Below are 17331 nucleotides of genomic sequence, written 5' to 3'. Positions count from 1 at the left end.
TCAAAGTTAACTTCTTTTGTGGGACAAATTTTAAACTCTAGAATTGTATTTATTTTAGGACGGAGGGAGTATACAGAGCTTACGTTTTGCGTTCGGGTTTTATTAACTAGCTAGGCCCGATAGATTAGATCTGGTGGTGTTGCTTGGAACCATGGTTCGGAATGTGGAGTGGAACGGTATCATCGCTGGCCTATCTTTTTCTTTAGCGAGCATCTAACCTCGGCACCTCGCTGGCATTGAGCCGCATGTGCGCTTGGGGCAAATCGAGAGCTAACTGGCTCGTCACCAAGAAGGACGCGGTTTAGGTTTGTGTTTAGTCATAGGTCTTTTGTATGGTTTAGGTCTTTGTTTAGTTGTAGGTCTGTTTGTACACGAGTAATATGTGGAGTGGGTGTGTGTATGAGCAAATACTACAGTTGTACCCAGATGAGAGGCACTTAAAAAACCGGCTCTGTCACAATAGACAATCACCGTGTTCGGCAGGCTGGAGCAGGAGACTAGAGCTGGAGTGGTGTGAGAGAAAAACACTGTTATCTGGCTGGTGGCTGGAGACTGCAGCTGGAGGAACGTGAGAGAGGAACACTGTAGCGCTGGAGGCTGGAGCCTCCAGCCGAACACGGTGAATTATATTGTTTATAATTGGTGGTGTTGCTTGGATCTGATATAACTAATTGATTGGAATTTATATATAGTTATAATTTTCACAAAGTATCTGTAAGTCACACTAAGTCATCCTTAATAAATTCCAACCAATTATATGGATGCAAAATTTTAATTTTTAGGGTCCACCAAAAATATACTCATTTCAACACACTCCAACTCGCATTTACATAAAACCCGCTCCGCCGCTCGCCCCATTATCTATTATCTAATACTCTAATACAATCTATTTTTAACTCATCCAAATACACTCCACGTCAAAAGCGACCCCATAAAACACATTTCAACCCACCCCACTAGCAGACCTACATAGAGTTGGCAACGGGCACAAACCCGATGGGTTTTGCAATCCCAAACACGTGCCCGCGAAGACAAAAACCGCTGGTTAAAAAACCCATGACCCGTCACGGGTTCAGTATCATGCCCAAACACATGCCCGTCGGGTTAACGGGCACCCATGGGTCGCCCGTGCCCGTTTACAATAAGCCGTGCTGCATTGCAGAACTGTTCTGCTAAACGGCTCAATAGATAACATTACGCATAGATGATAGATCATTAGTGACAACATCAAACACAAAAGCTACCAGTACCAAGTTCAATGTTTAGCTCATGATGAGCAAGATCTAAACGACAACAAATTAAAATAGCAAAGTACTTTTTTCCCGGCACTGCTGCAAGCTCTCGGTACTGCCACCAGGAGCCCCACGCCATGCCTGCTGCTGTGGCCCTGGGAAATCGCGAGCAACCTTGAGGCCCGCGCGTCCCCTCTGCTCGCGCCCCTCGGCACCCGGAGCGCCACCGCCCATTGCCCCCTGCGTGCCCTGTCCTGCCTCGCCGTGCGATAGTGGTCCTGCAGTTCAGGGATGGGCTCGTGAGGCCAAGAAAATAGCCGCGTGCCCGCTCCGGTGCTACTGCAGCTGCAGGCGGGCGCGGCGAGGGGTGGAGCAGCAGGGGCGGAGGTGGGTGCGCGTGCTCGAGAGAGGCGGGGCGGAACGAGGAACGACCGAGACGGGGATGGGGCTCGCTCGACGGCTCGAGTGGTCGAGGCGTCGAGCCTCAGATGCGCCGCCGCCAGGTTGGTGGCCGGATGGGAGGGAAAGGGATTAGCGCCGTGTTTGGTTCCATAAAACAAAATTCCAAAAAAAATTTCCGGCACATGCATGGAGACTTAAATCTAGACGAAATAAAAAACGCATTGCGACTGCTGCCTGTAAATCGCGAGACGAATCTAATGAACCTAATTAGGCCGTAATCGGACGCTAAATTGCTACAGTAATGCTACAGTAAACACCCTCTAATGCCGAACTAATTAGACTCATTAGATTCGTCTCGCGATTTACAGACGAGTTCTGTAATTATTTTTGTGATTAATTTTTATTTAGTACTTCAAATGTAGAAAGATGTCTTTTCAAAAACTTTACAGAGCGCAACCAAACACGGCCTAGGTTAGGATTTGGGGGATGGCCGGATGGCGTGGGGCTTTATACGAGTTAAATTGGGCTGGGCCGATTGGATTGTTTGGACTAAAGTATGACTCAATTTTAATATTGGACTGGGTAAAAAAACCCATGGGTTTACGGGTTCGGGTTCTGCATTCCCAGATCCATGCCCGCGAACCCGATGGGTCTAACTTTTAACCCATTAGCAAACCCGTAGGTCGAGAAATTGACCCAAACCCGTGCCCTAGTAGAGCAAAAACCCATCGGATTTTGGGTTTCGGGTACCCGTTGTCTTTGCAGCGTGGCATGATTTGAACGTCCATAATTATTTTTGAAATAAAATGTAGGAGCATGAGGAGGAAGCAAGCGGGTTCTTATATGGAGATATTACATAAGAAAAGAACTCAAGCTCTAACTGTCCAAGAACTAATATAGGAACTAACGAAAAACACAGGGCTCCACAGCCATGATGCCTTAGGCCAATTTCCAACTTTATTTCTCGAAGCACATCCTGCCGGCGTCAATGATTTTGAATCAAAGATGCAGACAATATTGTGTGTGCCTGTGTGGCTATTAGATAAGCTAAATTTGGAGACTGGTTGTGATAACAATGGAGCAATGGAATAATCAAATTAGCAAACTAACTTGTCACAAGTATTTCATGTAACACCTTGTGTGCAGAAATAAAAACATCACTCATGCTTGATGCCAACAAACCACAAGTTGTCCAATGATTCAATAACAAGATACTTGCAGCAGCTAACTCACTAAAACATCAATCCCCATAATCTCAAATCAACATATTAAAGAACACACGTGCCTCTCATGCCAACTTATCCATACAAGCAATCACTTGAGGTATGGATCAATAGCAAGCAACATGGTGACTTAACCAACATAAATAGCAAGGAAAGTACCGAATCGTGAGTACCATGGGCGACGGCGAGTAATTTACTATACGAAGAAGCAATACAAGAGGTGGGAGCCAACAAGGATGGGGAGACTCCAAATCGCTCAATCAATTTCAGTTTCTATTGGATGAATTGGTGGATCTAAAATTCTCCTCTCTTCTCCCCCAACTCTCTAACTCATCTCTCAAGTACAGAATGAGAACCAAGCCCTTTCAGTTCGTAGCCAGAGGAAGGCCATATATTGGCAGCTTTGCAAAGAGGCCATCAGAGCTTAAAACAATTGCAACAATCCCAATATTAGTATACAACATATGTAGGCCTTTTCCTTAACAAATGAGCTAATTGGTCTCTAAATTGGTGAAATTAGAAGCTGCACATTACACTGATATTGCTATATAATACATATTACCGGTCATTAGTTTCTACAATATATAATGAGATTCTAATCACGACTTTGTGCCATGGCTATCGGAATCTCGATTCTATTGATTGATTTGACAACTTTACAATTAGAACTAGAGGGCATGGTTCTACAATTCTAGTCAATGGAATGTGTGCTTCTACCATTTTAATGTTTACAATCTCGTAATTGCGATCTTAAGATACAGGGATCTCCGGCTGAACTTAGAATCTATGATTTTGACAGAAGAATGTGGTTATGTTTATCGTTCTCGAAGAATAGTTTTTCACATCTATTCAAATTTGCGTAGACACAAAAGAAAATATCGAAGAAATCATCCAACACACATTGCGCACTTGCACAAAACTATAATCCAATTCTCTCTATACACACACAAGATTTATTAAACAAGGCTGAGTATAATCAAAGTTGTTTAACATCTTTTTTTTAGCGGATAGACCCTTAAACCAATGCTTGTTTTTTTATTTTTGATAAGCTTAACTCATGATTTTGAACATCTATAGAGAGTTGGAGCGCTTGTTTAAAGCACTAAAAAAACTAACTCCGACCCTGCAGGAATTGAATCATTTGCCACAAGAGTCATCAATGAGATTATGTATAATCCCTACAAAAGTTACTTATCTGCAATCGTGGCCTAAAAGTCTGAAGCAGCTACCCAAATATGAAAATTTTGCTAGAAATAGAAGTGTCGTATATTCTGTACTAGTACTTTACGTAGTTATTCCAACTTACCAAAAATAGCCTGATGATGATAGCGGCATGATGCTAGGCTTATCAGAGAACTTTTCCCACCGTTTTTGGGTAGCTCGTGCTCGTTCATTTCTCTTTTGAGAGGATCAGAGGAAGCACCGAGCGCGGTACTACATACCCATACTGGTCAGCATGAATCGAATCCAAGAAAAGCAATGGCAAATAATGCCAACTTATCTATGGCGTGACAAATAGGGACGCGTGGCCTATATATCTGCAGGATTTTTTTTTAATTCTACAGGGGTTTGAGGTTAGATCGACCAAGAACATATTTCTCGACACAGCATTTAAATTCGACGAAACTTTCCCTTTTTTTTAACGTGTCGAGTACTGGAGTAGTATTGTCCATGAGGTGAGTATCAGAATATGCATGCATATCACGGAGGTCTATTCCTCGCCCGTGTGACTGCGAGATGGGGAGACTGATTTCGTTGCCCGTATGGCCGTATCTCTGCCCCCAATCCTAATTCTACAACCGACCGCAGATTTTAAAGCTCACGGTCGATTAGCACAGACTCCTACCCACCACCGTTTTGACTCATGCATGGGCACATATAACCCCGTCCCCACATGATGGGCCCAGCATTCCATTTACCATTTCAATTTCTCTTCATATTCCATCTTTCGTGTGCTTCTCTCTTTCTCTCTCACTCACGGTCTCCAACAACATTTTTATTTTTTTTGTTTAATTCTATCTAAAAAATTTGTTCTGCAATTTTTTTCTTCTAAAGTTTCTCTCGGAATTGTTCAAAAAAAGTTTCCCTCCAATATTTTTCTCTTCCAAAATTTTGTTTCCAAATTTTATCCCTTTCCGAATATTAACTTTTTTTGTTTCCAATGTTTTCTGCAATAATGTTTTTTTTATTTTAATCTTTTGTTCATAATGTTGACTTCTAATTTTTTTTGTTTTCGAATAACTCTGAATTTTTTTCTTTTCAAAATTTTTATTCAAACTTTTATCACAAATTTTGTTTCCAAAATTTTTCAGTACAACTGTTGCTATGTTCATTTTTTATCAACTTTTGTTCTGAAATTATATTTCCATTTTGTTGTTCAAAAAAATCGCAGAACTTTTTTGAATTATTTTTTATTATATATAAGCTTCACTAACAGTATAGTTTTTCTTGTGTTTAAGTTAATAATGCATCAGAATTTTGATGGGTTGCGGCCTTGCAGGAACAAGAAGTCTATCAGCTGGCATGGTTTGGGCCAACGGAAGTCAGCTAGCGGGGGGAACGTCATGATTCACTCTGGTCCGAAATCGACCGCGCGGAAAGCAATTTACGGGCGCCCGTAAATCAGCACGGCTGTCACACCCGATTTTAAAGATAAAATCGAATGCATAAATATATGTATGTTAGGATCAAATTTCATACATATAGAGATATTATAAATAAATAATCAGTAACAGTATCATAAAAACGAGAATTGAAACAAATAAAAGACTATCAGAGTTATACAGTTTATTCTGAAAACGAAGGCTTCAAACTTCACAGGCAATCGGCTGGGGGTTGCGTACGCCTAGAACTCAGCAATATCTTCAAAAGACTTTATACATCTTCTTCTGAGCAGCAGTAAGTAAGGGTGAGTACACTTATGGTTGGTACTCAGTAAGGCCACAAGAAATAATTAGAAAATAATTTAAATCCATCTTTAAGTTTATTAAACATGTGAGGGTCCAAACCGCTCATGACCGTGAGCACGACTGATATATCAGTTTTACACTTTGTAGAGGTTGTACACTTTCACCATAATTCGCGTAAAAGTTCAAAGAACTTTAAACCGAATCACGCATGTGCTGATCAGGCACAATACCACACTTCCGAGGAGTGATTGGATAGGGACATACGAGGTCTTTATAAAGATTCCCTAACCTATGACAATCCACTAACGTTTCAAGTCAAAGTGGTCATAACACTTCCTAATGAGGTGGTACCTTGCCAAAGGACCATTAAACAATATCAATTGCCCCAAGAGGACCGAACTATACCCCATCGATGCATCCCCTCTTGCCCTTTCGGTAAGATTGTCCCAAACTAGAGTCTCTAATTTATCAGTCAAGACCAGAGTCATATACTATTGTGGTTGTACTGTTTTTTTGGGTGGTTCTTCATGTTCCAATTAAAACATAATATTCTCATAAATAAGCATAGATAGAAGATGGTTAGGGTCATTTGTCTTTCTCCAAAGATAAGCTACTTTTACTGCTCCTCTGCTATTGCTCACTTGGAAAACTTGATCTTCAATCTTCGAACAACGATTGAAGCAATCAATGAGCAAACATACAAAAAGATACATCTAAGAACAATACATCAAAAGAAAAGAAAAACTTTAAAAAGAACGTACTAAAGAACAAGGCACGTTGCTACGGTTACAAGAGCGCAAGAAACACAGAAAACGGAGCTAAAACGGTGAATCTATGGGAGAAACAAGGCTGCAGGGACCTAAACATGATTAACTATAGACTTTAGGGTCAGAAACAGAAGAAAAAGGACTGTTTTGCGAAAACATTTGAACTAGCATGGAGCGTGGTTGGTTTCTAGAAAACAGAGGGGCAATTTTGAAGAAAAAAAACACCCTAGGCTTGAACGGTATAGGGCTGAGTTGACTCAGGTCAGATCTGATCTGGACAGCCGGATCGCGATCGAGCCGCTTAGATCGATCGGGGCGGAGCGGCGGCTGGCGGCGAGGCATGCGCGGCGGAGGCTCGCCGGCGTTGGCCGAAACGGCCATCCGGATGTGGTTTCTGCTCGGGTTTGGACAAAAGCACGCGTGCGCGATGGCGAACGTGTTGGCGGGGTCCGCACGGGGCGTAAACACGGCGGAGGACAAGCTCGGCGGCGAGGGGCGGCAGAGGGTAAGGGAGAGGGGAAAAGAGCCGGATGGAATCCTCACCACACGGCGAAGCTTCGGCCGCGGGTGGACTCGATGGGGAAGCGTGTTGACGGCTGCTAAGTACCAAATTTAGACCGTCAACTCCTGCATAAACACATGAAATGTAAATATCAACTTAGTGGTAGGGTTTATTACTGACCATTTCCACGAGTGTTGATAAATATTTGTATGCAGGTGAATTAAGGGAGAAAACACACTTCATGAGCAGGAAAACACAATCCACAGATCAAGGCAAAATGCGCAACCAACCAGAGAATGAGAATCAGGCTGAAACAGATTAAAACGAGCCCAAATACCCAAGCAAAGGAGCGTAGGACAGGCCATGCCCCATAGATTTAGGACAAGGGACACTAGAACAGCCCAAATGTCAAGTATGTGGGCAGTTGGAGCCTCGGGCAGGCCGACCGACCTACCAGGTCGGCCGACCTGGCCCATGGGCCCCACCGCCTCAGCCTTGACGCGTGGCAGCTCCTCACTAGCTCCCAAGGTCGGTTCCAAGGGGTAGAGCTGCAATCCTCGGCCGAAAGCACCATGGCTCCCACCTATATATATGAGGGGAGGGGTTCCAAATGAGGACACACCACCAAGTTGGAGTTTCACATCCACCAAGTGCTCAACTTCAAGTCTCCTCTTGTGTTTAGAGTTGTGTTAGCTTAGGGAGAGGGTAGAGGTACTCAGGAGGGGCGCCGGTCTTCGGCGCTCTTCTCCATTTTGTACCTCTACAAGAGTGAGAGAGTAGTTCGGGAGAAGTGCCGGGGTGTCGGCTCTCTACTCCCAGCTTGTACCTCTACGGATGCTGCTACATTCTTCGGGTTTAGTAAGTATTCGTGGTTTCTATCTCTAGTTTTATACTTGGTATAGTATATGCTAGTAGTGCTTGTAGTTGAGTGAGATCAGATCTCTTACTCGTGGGTTCGTCGCTCAGTATTCATACAGAGTGATGTAGTTTGCTACGGGACGCCATACATAGTTAGACTGCAGTAGTAATCAGTAGCGTAGGCGTGGTGTCTAGGCTAGGGGTTACTCTTCGTTTGCCTTATATCCCACGGTTTGTTAGAGATAGGCTGTAGGTGGTGACAATCCTATTGGTCATTCGTAATCCTCCACGTTCGGATATAGCGTAGAGCTATTGGCCGGAGTCGACTGGCAGACCAGTTGTAAGCCGGTGCCCGAAGCGAGTATTGTGCCCGAGAGATCGACCTTTAACTCAGCAATAGCACTATCTTAGGAATCCTCTCTACCCTTCTACCTATCTTGGTGTGTCCTTGGACCGATTAAAATAGAAGAGAGTGCACACACGTTCCCTGTGGATTCGATAACCCTTGAAATACTCTGAGGTGAAAGCTACAACGGTATCCGTGTGCTTGCGGATTTATTCGTGACGCTAAAATACCCAACAAGCTTTCTGGCGCCGTTGCCGGGGAACGGTTGTTGTATCTTTCTTCGAACCTAGTCGTCCTCGTATCCTTTGCTTTTCTTTTCCTGCTATCCTTACCCTCGCTACCCATGGAGAAGCCATCCTGTCACAGCCTCTCTGCCTCAAGGGGTGAGTTCAATGAGCCACCATCCTCTTCCACATCCGGCTATGAACCTTGTCCTGACCTTATCGCTATGGTTCGGGAGCTTTCCTTCTCTGGGTTAAGTAGCGAGAACCCAGACCACCATCTGCGAGAGTTTGAGCAGCTTTGTTCACGCTTTGCCTCTGCAAGCATGAAACAAGATGTCCTCCGGTGGATGTTGTTTCCCTTCTCTCTTAAAGGGAGGGTAGAGCAATGGTACACGTCCTATACATATACCGGAAAGGGCAGCTAGGACTCCTTGAAGAAGACATTCTCTATCATGTTCTTCTAGCAGAATGAGAAGGAAACTTTAGGCGCAACTTGGGCCAGATTTTCGCTCCTAGTGAAGTCCGACCCTACCATGTCGACACTTAATCCTTTAGTCCTTTGGAAATTTAAGAGGAGTCTAGATAAGGAATCTGCCGATCATCTCAACTCAATCACCGGAGGAGTACCCCTCCATATGTTCCAGGCTGAGGCTAATAAAATCCTAGATTATATTGCCGAGTATACCTCCTTGTCAGCCGAGTCCGATCCTCTCCAAGGGGAGTGCGAGTTGACCCATGAGGATCTTCTAGCTACTGAACCCAATCCTTCATTTCCCATATCCTCAGATTCAGCTGTAGAAACCTCGCCCGAACCAGGAACATCGGAGGGAGAAGAGATTCACCCCCCCCCCCCGAAGTTCTCTTCTAGATTCAAGGATGAATCAAAGGGAAACCATAGAAACACCTCGAATCTCATAGATGCCCATTCAGGGAAGGAACCCTCCTCTGTCCACACCGATCAATCTAGAGATCTATTGACAGAACTTTTCCTTAGACCTATGGTACCTCTTTCTCCTCCCGATATCCTTAACAAAGCAATTCTCGAGGAATCCAAGAAAGAGGAATGGTCAGATGGAGAGAAATGCTTTTCTGAAGCAGTTTGGATTAGTTCACCCTCCATGATCACTCCTTGTTCTATAAGAGGAACTACCGTAGAGGCCCACATTAACCCCATTATGGAGGTTAATGTTTTGCCATGGCACTTAGCGTACACACTTTTGGGCAATGTTACGCTAAGACCATCCGACACACTCTTAAAGAGTTGTCCTTCGGGACACATCCTTAAATGTCGGGGGGTTGCAAGTGCCATGCCGCTCATAATAGACAAAATTGAGGTCAACTTAGATTTTCATATCTTCGATATCCTCGATTTTGATCTTCTCCTAGGCTCCCCGTTTGAAAAACTTCTCACATCTCAAGGGAGTCTAGATAAAAAGCTTAGGAAAACCGCTTCTGCCACTATCTCTTGCTTAGAAAATTCTATGGCGACGTATTTTCCCGAGCCAAACCCGCTCAAGGAAATGATGCATGAATCTCCGTCCATTCTCTTCGAGGTTGCGAAATCCACCACTTCCGAAGAGAACAACTCGGAAGAAATCCTTCGCTTTTGTGAAGATGAACAATCATTATCCCTCTTGAGCGAGTTTGAACCTCTTTCCTCTGGCCCCAAGGAAGTTGTTCTCGACCACGATCGAGATTCAACTATGATTTCCCACGATGAGTCTCTTGATATGAAGAACCGACTCGCCACGGAATGTTATGAGGTGTTGACTCTGGAGTCCATAAAAAAGGATTCCATATATGAGCATGGGAGCTTCATTCTAGTGATACCTCAAAAACCATGCTCTTTCAATACCTCTCCAGAGTCAGGCACGCATTGTGCCCAGAGCACACACGAGGACTATAACTGCCTTAAGGTCCTCTCTTGCAAAACCTTTAGAAGGCTAGTTGTAGATGCATATGTTTACCGTAAACATTGCAAATTTCGTGGATGCTCTGTGGTGCTAACCTTGTAGCTAAACCTTCATGACATATCGACAATTGGTGATGAAAAGGGGAACACATCATCAACAATAGCTGCAAGAGGATGTTCCCATGGTCGAGCTTATGACCATAAAAACAAAGCACTACCGGGAGATAGCCTGGATTATCATTTATTTATTTACTTATTTATTTTCCTTCAATAAAAGCAAGAGCATGTTCTATGATGTATTTTTTCTTCGAGTATTTTTGGTCGCTAACCTTTCCAGGGGAAGATCAAGAAGAATGACGGACAAGCAACACCTACGAACATGAGAGCTACACCAACTACAACCCCTCGATAGGCTTTGATGAAGGAACAACTACAGAAGGAGACTTGAACTCCATACACTTGATGTTTTGCAAACTCCAAGTGTGGGGGAGGTATGTGAATGCCCCGAAGTAAGTTCTTTCTCAATCCATATCTTGTCTTTGAATTGGTGCTAGTCCTTTCATCTTGCTCCTTAAAATATATATATATAATTCAAAAAATAATATGAGAGGAGTTGTCATGGTGGTAATATTGAGTTCTCATCAACAAAACGCCATGGTAAGTACTCTCAATGTCCTGCTTTTGACATTAAACAAAGCCCTACCGAGAGGTCTCCTGAGGATCGCCAGAGTAAGTCTCATGGTGAGATTAATTTTAGGAGCTCTCTGGTTCTTAAAACTAGTAGAGCCATTATTTTGTTTCCACTATCTCGTTGAATATAGCACCAGGTACAAGCACAAGTGTGGGGGAGATCTCGCAAGTTCATCAATGCCCTACACATTCGAGATCTCCCACAGAGTTATCACACAACATTGACTGCGCTAACATGACAAGGGACAGGGCAAGGACACCAAAGTCAGTCAGCCACCTGGTGGTTTGGCTGAATCACAGCTGTCTTGATCCCCACCTTCTTGAAGAGCGATAGTATGTGCATCCTCTTTCTCTCAACTCTCTTGATTCATGAGTTTGAATGGTTTTTAATTCTGACTCACTAAAATCAAACTCAAAGTGAATCAGTGTTTTTCACCTACTCTACATGTTTCCTATGGTTGGCTTGCATATATTTTATTCTTTGCTTATCACCTTAATGCTTGTGAACAAAAATCCTTAGGAAAACATGCTTATCTAACTAGTTGATGTTTGAGATATGGTTGGAATGATATGATCTTCACTCTTTATTGTTTAAGTGCTTGGAAAATTTATTTGAAAATTTGTAAAACCTTTGCAAAGCTCCTCTTTGATAAGCCAAAGTCCTACCAAAGCCATATGATGATACTTCCTGAAAACCATGCACATATATACTGCTTGTTTTTGCATTGAGCTTTGTCAAATTGTTGTGACCCTTGGGAGAATTCTTTTCATGCTTTCATGATCAAGATTCACGTGCACACCATACACCCCCTTGCTATACTTCTTTGAGAAGTTAGCATTGTACCATCCACTCATTCCACAAAATAAATGCTCCACAATATGCGTTGGTCTCTCTCTCCAATTTTTGTTAAAAAAAGAAGAGAGGCATGGGCTATCAAAAAAAATATGGACACATGAAGGTCCAAGTATTAAAAAAAAAGAAAGGAAAAAAATGTGGGCACATGAAGGTCCATGAAAAAAAAAGAAAAAAAAAGAAGAGATGGCCATGCTCTCAAAAGAATTTATATATAGAGAGAGATCATACAAAAGGAGTTTCCATTCCATCCATCACAATCCATACATGTGCACATCTTGATCTGATTGTATGACTTGTTTTTCTCTTTGGATCTGGTCTTTGACTTTGTAATATATGTAATACAAGTATGCCTTATCCTTCATACCCTACCTTGAGCTCCACATATAGCCATCACTAGAAGTAGGATGAAGAAAAGGCAAGTAAAATGTCTTGGTAAGGATACATGCACATTGAGCGATCTGAGAGAATCAAATGAGGAGCTAAGCAAGGTTTATTTTGAAAACTTATTGAACAATCCCAAGCTACTTGACATGAGGAGCAGAAGTGATTTGACTCAAGATCATTCCATTCCTCAACTACCCAAGATGGCATGATAGACACTTCAAAGTTCACAAAGTGCAAGGTATGGTTTGGAATATCTCTTATGCTCGTTTCATACCTTTGGAAGTCATGTTCCACCATAGTCCTTTATGCTTTACTTGAGGACGAGCAAAGGCTAAGTGTGGGGGAGTTGTTGACGGATGCTAAGTACCAAATCTAGGCCGTCAACTACTGCATAAACACATGAAATGTAAACATCAACCTAGTGGTAGGGGTTTATTACTGATCATTTCCACGAGTGTTGATAAATATTTGTATGCAGGTGAATTAAGGGATAAAACACACTTCATGAGCAGGAAAACACAATCCACAGATCAAGGCAAAATGCGCAACCAACCAGAGAATGAGAATCAGGCTGAAGCGGATTAAAACGAGCCCAAATACCCAAGCAAATGAGCGTAGGACAGGCCATGCCCCATGGGTTTAGGACAAGGGACACCAGGACAGCCCAAATGTCAAGTCTGGGGGCGGTTGGAGCCTCGGGCAGGCCGACCGACCTACCAGGTCGGCCGACCTGGCCCATGGGCCCCACCGCCTCAGCCTTGACGCGTGGCAGCTCCTCACTGGCTCCCAAGGTCGGTTCCAAGGGGTAGAGCTGCAATCCTCAGCCGAAAGCACCATGGCTCCCACCTATATATATGAGGGGAGGGGTTCCAAATGAGGACACACCACCAAGTTGGAGTTTCACATCCACCAAGTGCTCAACTTCAAGCCTCCTCTTGTGTTTAGAGTTGTGTTAGCTTAGGGAGAGGGTAGAGGTACTCGGGAGGGGCGCCGGTCTTCGGCGTTCTTCTCCATTTTGTACCTCTACGAGAGTGAGAGAGTAGTTCGGGAGAAGTGCCGGGGTGTCGGCTCTCTGCTCCCAGCTTGTACCTCTACGGATGCTGCTACATTCTTCGGGTTTAGTAAGTATTCGTGGTTCCTATCTCTAGTTTTATACTTAGTATAGTATATGCTAGTAGTACTTGTAGTTGAGTGAGATCAGTTCTCTTACTCGCGGGTTCGTCGCTCTATATTCATAGACAGTGCTGTAGTTTGCTACGGGACGTCATACGTAGTTAGACTGCAGTAATAATCAGTAGCGTAGGCGTGGTGTCTAGGCTAGGGGTTATCCTTCATTTGCCTTATATCCCACGGTTTGTTAGAGGTAGGCCGTTGGTGGTGACAACCCTATTGGTCCTTCGTAATCCTCCACGTTCAGATATAGCGTAGAGCTGTTGGCCGGAGTCGACTGGCAGACCAGTTGTAAGCCGGTGCCCGAAGCGAGTATTGTGCCCGAGAGATCAACCTTTAACTCAGTGATAGCACTATCTTAGGAATCCTCTTTATCCTTCTACCTATCTTGGTGTGTCCTTGGACCGATTAGAATAGAAGAGAGTGCACACACATTCCCTGTGGATTCGATAACCCTTGGAATACTCTGAGGTGAAAGCTACAACGGTATCCGTGCGCTTGCGGATTTATTCGTGATGCTAAAATACCCAACTAAGCGGTGGAGCGGCGAGACGCGTGCAACCCGAGCTTCCGAGCTTCAAAGGCGGCGGCGCGGCTAGGGTTTCGCGCGAGAGGCGGCGGCGGCTTCGGAGAAGGTTAAGAGTGGGTCGCACGGCGCTATTTAAAGGGGCGACCGAGGATCTTGGCGTGCGGTCCAAGGCAAGGAGTGGCGGGGCGTCGGGCACCGGCTGGACTCGGCTTGAGTCCGTGCCCAACACGGGGAGGAAGAAGAAACCGATGGGCGGGGCCCGCGCGGCAGTGAAGGAAAGAGAGGGAAGAGGGGAAAGGCTGGGCCGGCGTGGGAAGGAGTTGGACTGAAGTTTTGGGCCGCAGGGAGAAAGAATAAGAGGGAGGGAGGAAGGGAGATTTGGGCTGATTTGGCTGGAAACAAGGAGAGGAAAAAGAAAAGGCTTTGCATTTTTGAAACTAATTCAAACAATTCAATTCAAACTCAAATTCAGGGAATTCAAATTCAAACTGAACAATAAGCAATAAAACAATGCATTGCAGCATGAATGCAAACTAAACCAAACATCCTTGTTTAATTTAAAAAACAACCAATCTAATTTCTCTGTGAAGAAAATAAATGTTGGAAAATTTTAAAATTACGAGAAAATTATTGTTTATTTTTAATTTTAATCACATCCTGAAATTCAAAAATTTTAAAGTGTGACAATGGCCCATCTCTGCCCAACCAGGCTCGGTGGATGCAGGTCCAGCCTATTTGCCTGCATGTATCAGCACCAAATCTAAACGCTGCAAATTCAAAAGGGAGGGTAGAGCCAGGCTAGGCCCTCCACAATGTGTCTCCAAAGTGATGCCTAAAGAAGAAAGAGACAATTGAAGCACCACTCTTACCATTGCAGCATGCGGTGCCAATTGTAAGTGATGCCAGAAAAAAGGGGAGCGGACCAAGTACATGCACCGATGCCCCATTCATTAAAAATTGTTCTTTCACTCAAGAAAAGCGAACGGTAGGGTACTCTCCCCCTGGAGATACTGGTTATTGTTGTCACTGGCTGGTTATTTTATTTGATGTGGGGTCCCAAAATTTTAGATGACTGTGGTGCCAAAAATCTACACGCTGCAGCACACTGTAGCTCAGAGGAGGAAGAACAATACATGCAGGCTCACCTGCAGAGACGGAATCTCTCTTCTGCGATGTGTTGCCCTCCACTCGCGTGCGCCTGCATCACTAGCATTGTCGTCTGTCTAGTTATAGGAAGGAAATCGGAACCCGAGATCCACAACCAACGATCATCATTTCTTTGTTACTCAGAAGATGAGCCTAAAATCAGTCTCAGTAGGAGTTTTATGAACACCGATATTTAGACTGGGAACTAGGTAACCGTGTCAGATGAGTTTTATGGTGATGAAACTCTCCTCACATACCATGAAACTTCATCCTTCTCTCTTCTTGCCACGTCAGCAAAATTGATGGTATTTAATGTTATGAAATTCTCCATGAAACCCTCACTGAGACTGGCCTAAAAAGAACGCTGACAGAGTGCTACAAAACTCCATTAATCAACATCAACCCTTAGTATATTATTACCTGCGACGATATAGATCCATCACTAAGGTACTAGGAGAAAACAAAAAAAGGTAAAACAATTCGTCCCCGTACGATCGAGATGTACATTTGATGAGGAAGAATTTGCATTGCTTATTAGAAGAGGTCCCGGAAGGTGGGGAGCTTCATCTCGCCCTCGGTGGTGAGCGGGATGGTGAAGGTGCCGACGACCGGGAGGTCGATGGTGAGCCCCACCTCGAGCACGTAGTCGATGTCCCAGTCCCCGCCCAGGTCCTTCATCAGCGAGACGATGAAGTCGTAGGGCACCTTCACCGGCAGCTCCAGCTTGGTGCTGCCGCTCGCCGCGATCCACCCGGGGTCCGGCATCGTGCCCGACGCGATCACCCTTTAATTTAATTTCCGCAAGATCACACGAGGAGATCGAACCCCAGGATTAGATTAGCGTGGCGAACGTGCATGCGAAATCAGAATTTGGGTATGGGTGGTACGGTAATAATACTAGATCGTGACGTACTTGCCGGCGCTCTTGAAGGTGTAGGTGACCTCGCAGATGGGGATGCGGTACGAGTAGGGGTTGTTGACGTCGGCGTGGCTCTGCAGCTCGATGCCCTGCCGGCTGACGCTCTTGAAGGCGACGCGCTCCAGCGACGCCTCGGGTTTGGGGATCTGCGCCACCTTCTCCGCCACGAACCCCTTGGCCTTGTCCACCAGCCCCGACACCAGGCCGCCGCCCCGCTCCCGCCGCTCCTCCTCCCCGCCCGCCGCGGCGGATCGCTGCTGCTCGTCCTCCTCCGCGGCGCTCATGTTGTTTGGGGGCGAAGGATGAGACGCGGGGACGTTGGCGATGGACGACGACCGGATCTCGCCGCGGCTGGTGGTCTCGCTGCACGCGCGGCGCGGTGGCGGATGGTGTTCCTCGACGCGGACGACGGAGACGGGAATGGGAAGCGGAGCCGCGCGAGGAAGGCGGGCCTTTATGGGAGGAGGGGAACGCGGTCGCGTGCCCGCGCCGAGGGGTGCGCTGCGCAAGCGCAATGGACATGCGACGCTCGTCACGCACACGGAGGAGTCGCACTCTCCATGCATTGGATCGCCAAAGATGGCGGTGGGAGAGCAATGCATGCTAGCGCGCCCAGCGGGCGCACGGTTCGCATGGGCGGCTCTGACGGTGGCCACACGGACGGAAAAGTTTTGTGCCACCGGCAGCGCAGTCGGCAGGAATCCTGGGCGTTGGATCCAAGACGCCCGCGTCAGTTTAACCCTGTTTAGTTTCAAAAAAAAAATATACAGTTTAACCCTGTTTAGTTTCAAAAAAAATATACAGTATCCGTCACATCGAATATTCGGACACATGTATGGAGCATTAAATGTAATTGAAAAAATAATTTGTCGGTACCCTGTAGCAGGGATACCCACTCTTACAGCAGCAAGACAGGACCCGCGTAGTTATCCGTAACTACGCGCAAGGACGGAGTAGCCAGGCCCCTCCGGTCAGACTCTTCCCTCACCAGGCCAACGGCCCCGAACCCGTTCCCCGCCTGGGGATGGGTCCGGAGACGCCACGTGTCTCTAAGGAAGGGAAGCTCCGAGCTGACAGCCGAGGCCTCGGACCCCCCATAGGGGTCCGGGACCTCCTGCGCCGCCCGGACCCCCCTTACCGTGCGGGGGTCCGGAGCCGCCACGTGTCCCGGAGGAACGGGTGCGGGCTCGTGCGCGAGTCCTCCGCAAGGGGGACTCGCCCACCCACCGCATTTAATGCGGATGGTTGACGCATGCTCTGCC

At 45.6% G+C, this 17331-nt stretch overlaps 1 protein-coding gene across 1 annotated transcript; it reads right to left on the bottom strand.

Annotated features, from left to right (window-relative positions):
• Positions 1–15684: 15684 nt before the first annotated feature.
• LOC120710675 (late embryogenesis abundant protein Lea14-A-like) lies at positions 15685–16353 on the bottom strand. The gene is made up of 2 exons (XM_039996283.1): positions 16064–16353; positions 15685–15934 (listed from the first exon to the last, which is right to left on the bottom strand). Exons 1-2 carry the CDS (start codon positions 16351–16353, stop codon positions 15685–15687), a joined length of 540 nt encoding a protein of 179 aa, XP_039852217.1.
• Between the last annotated feature and the right edge of the window lie 978 nt (positions 16354–17331).

The sequence above is a fragment of the Panicum virgatum genome, chromosome 5K (assembly GCF_016808335.1).
Source record: "Panicum virgatum strain AP13 chromosome 5K, P.virgatum_v5, whole genome shotgun sequence".
Taxonomy (NCBI): domain Eukaryota; kingdom Viridiplantae; phylum Streptophyta; class Magnoliopsida; order Poales; family Poaceae; genus Panicum; species Panicum virgatum.
This window is presented reverse-complemented; position numbering and strand designations above follow the sequence as displayed.

Coding starts and splice junctions, on each gene's coding strand:
- LOC120710675 (XM_039996283.1), bottom strand. CDS start 16,353: ATGAGCGCCGCGGAGGAGGACGAGCAGCAGCGATCCGCCGCGGCGGGC. Junction 15,935..16,063: donor ACCTTCAAGAGCGCCGGCAA/GTACGTCACGAT, acceptor ATTAAATTAAAG/GGTGATCGCGTCGGGCACGA.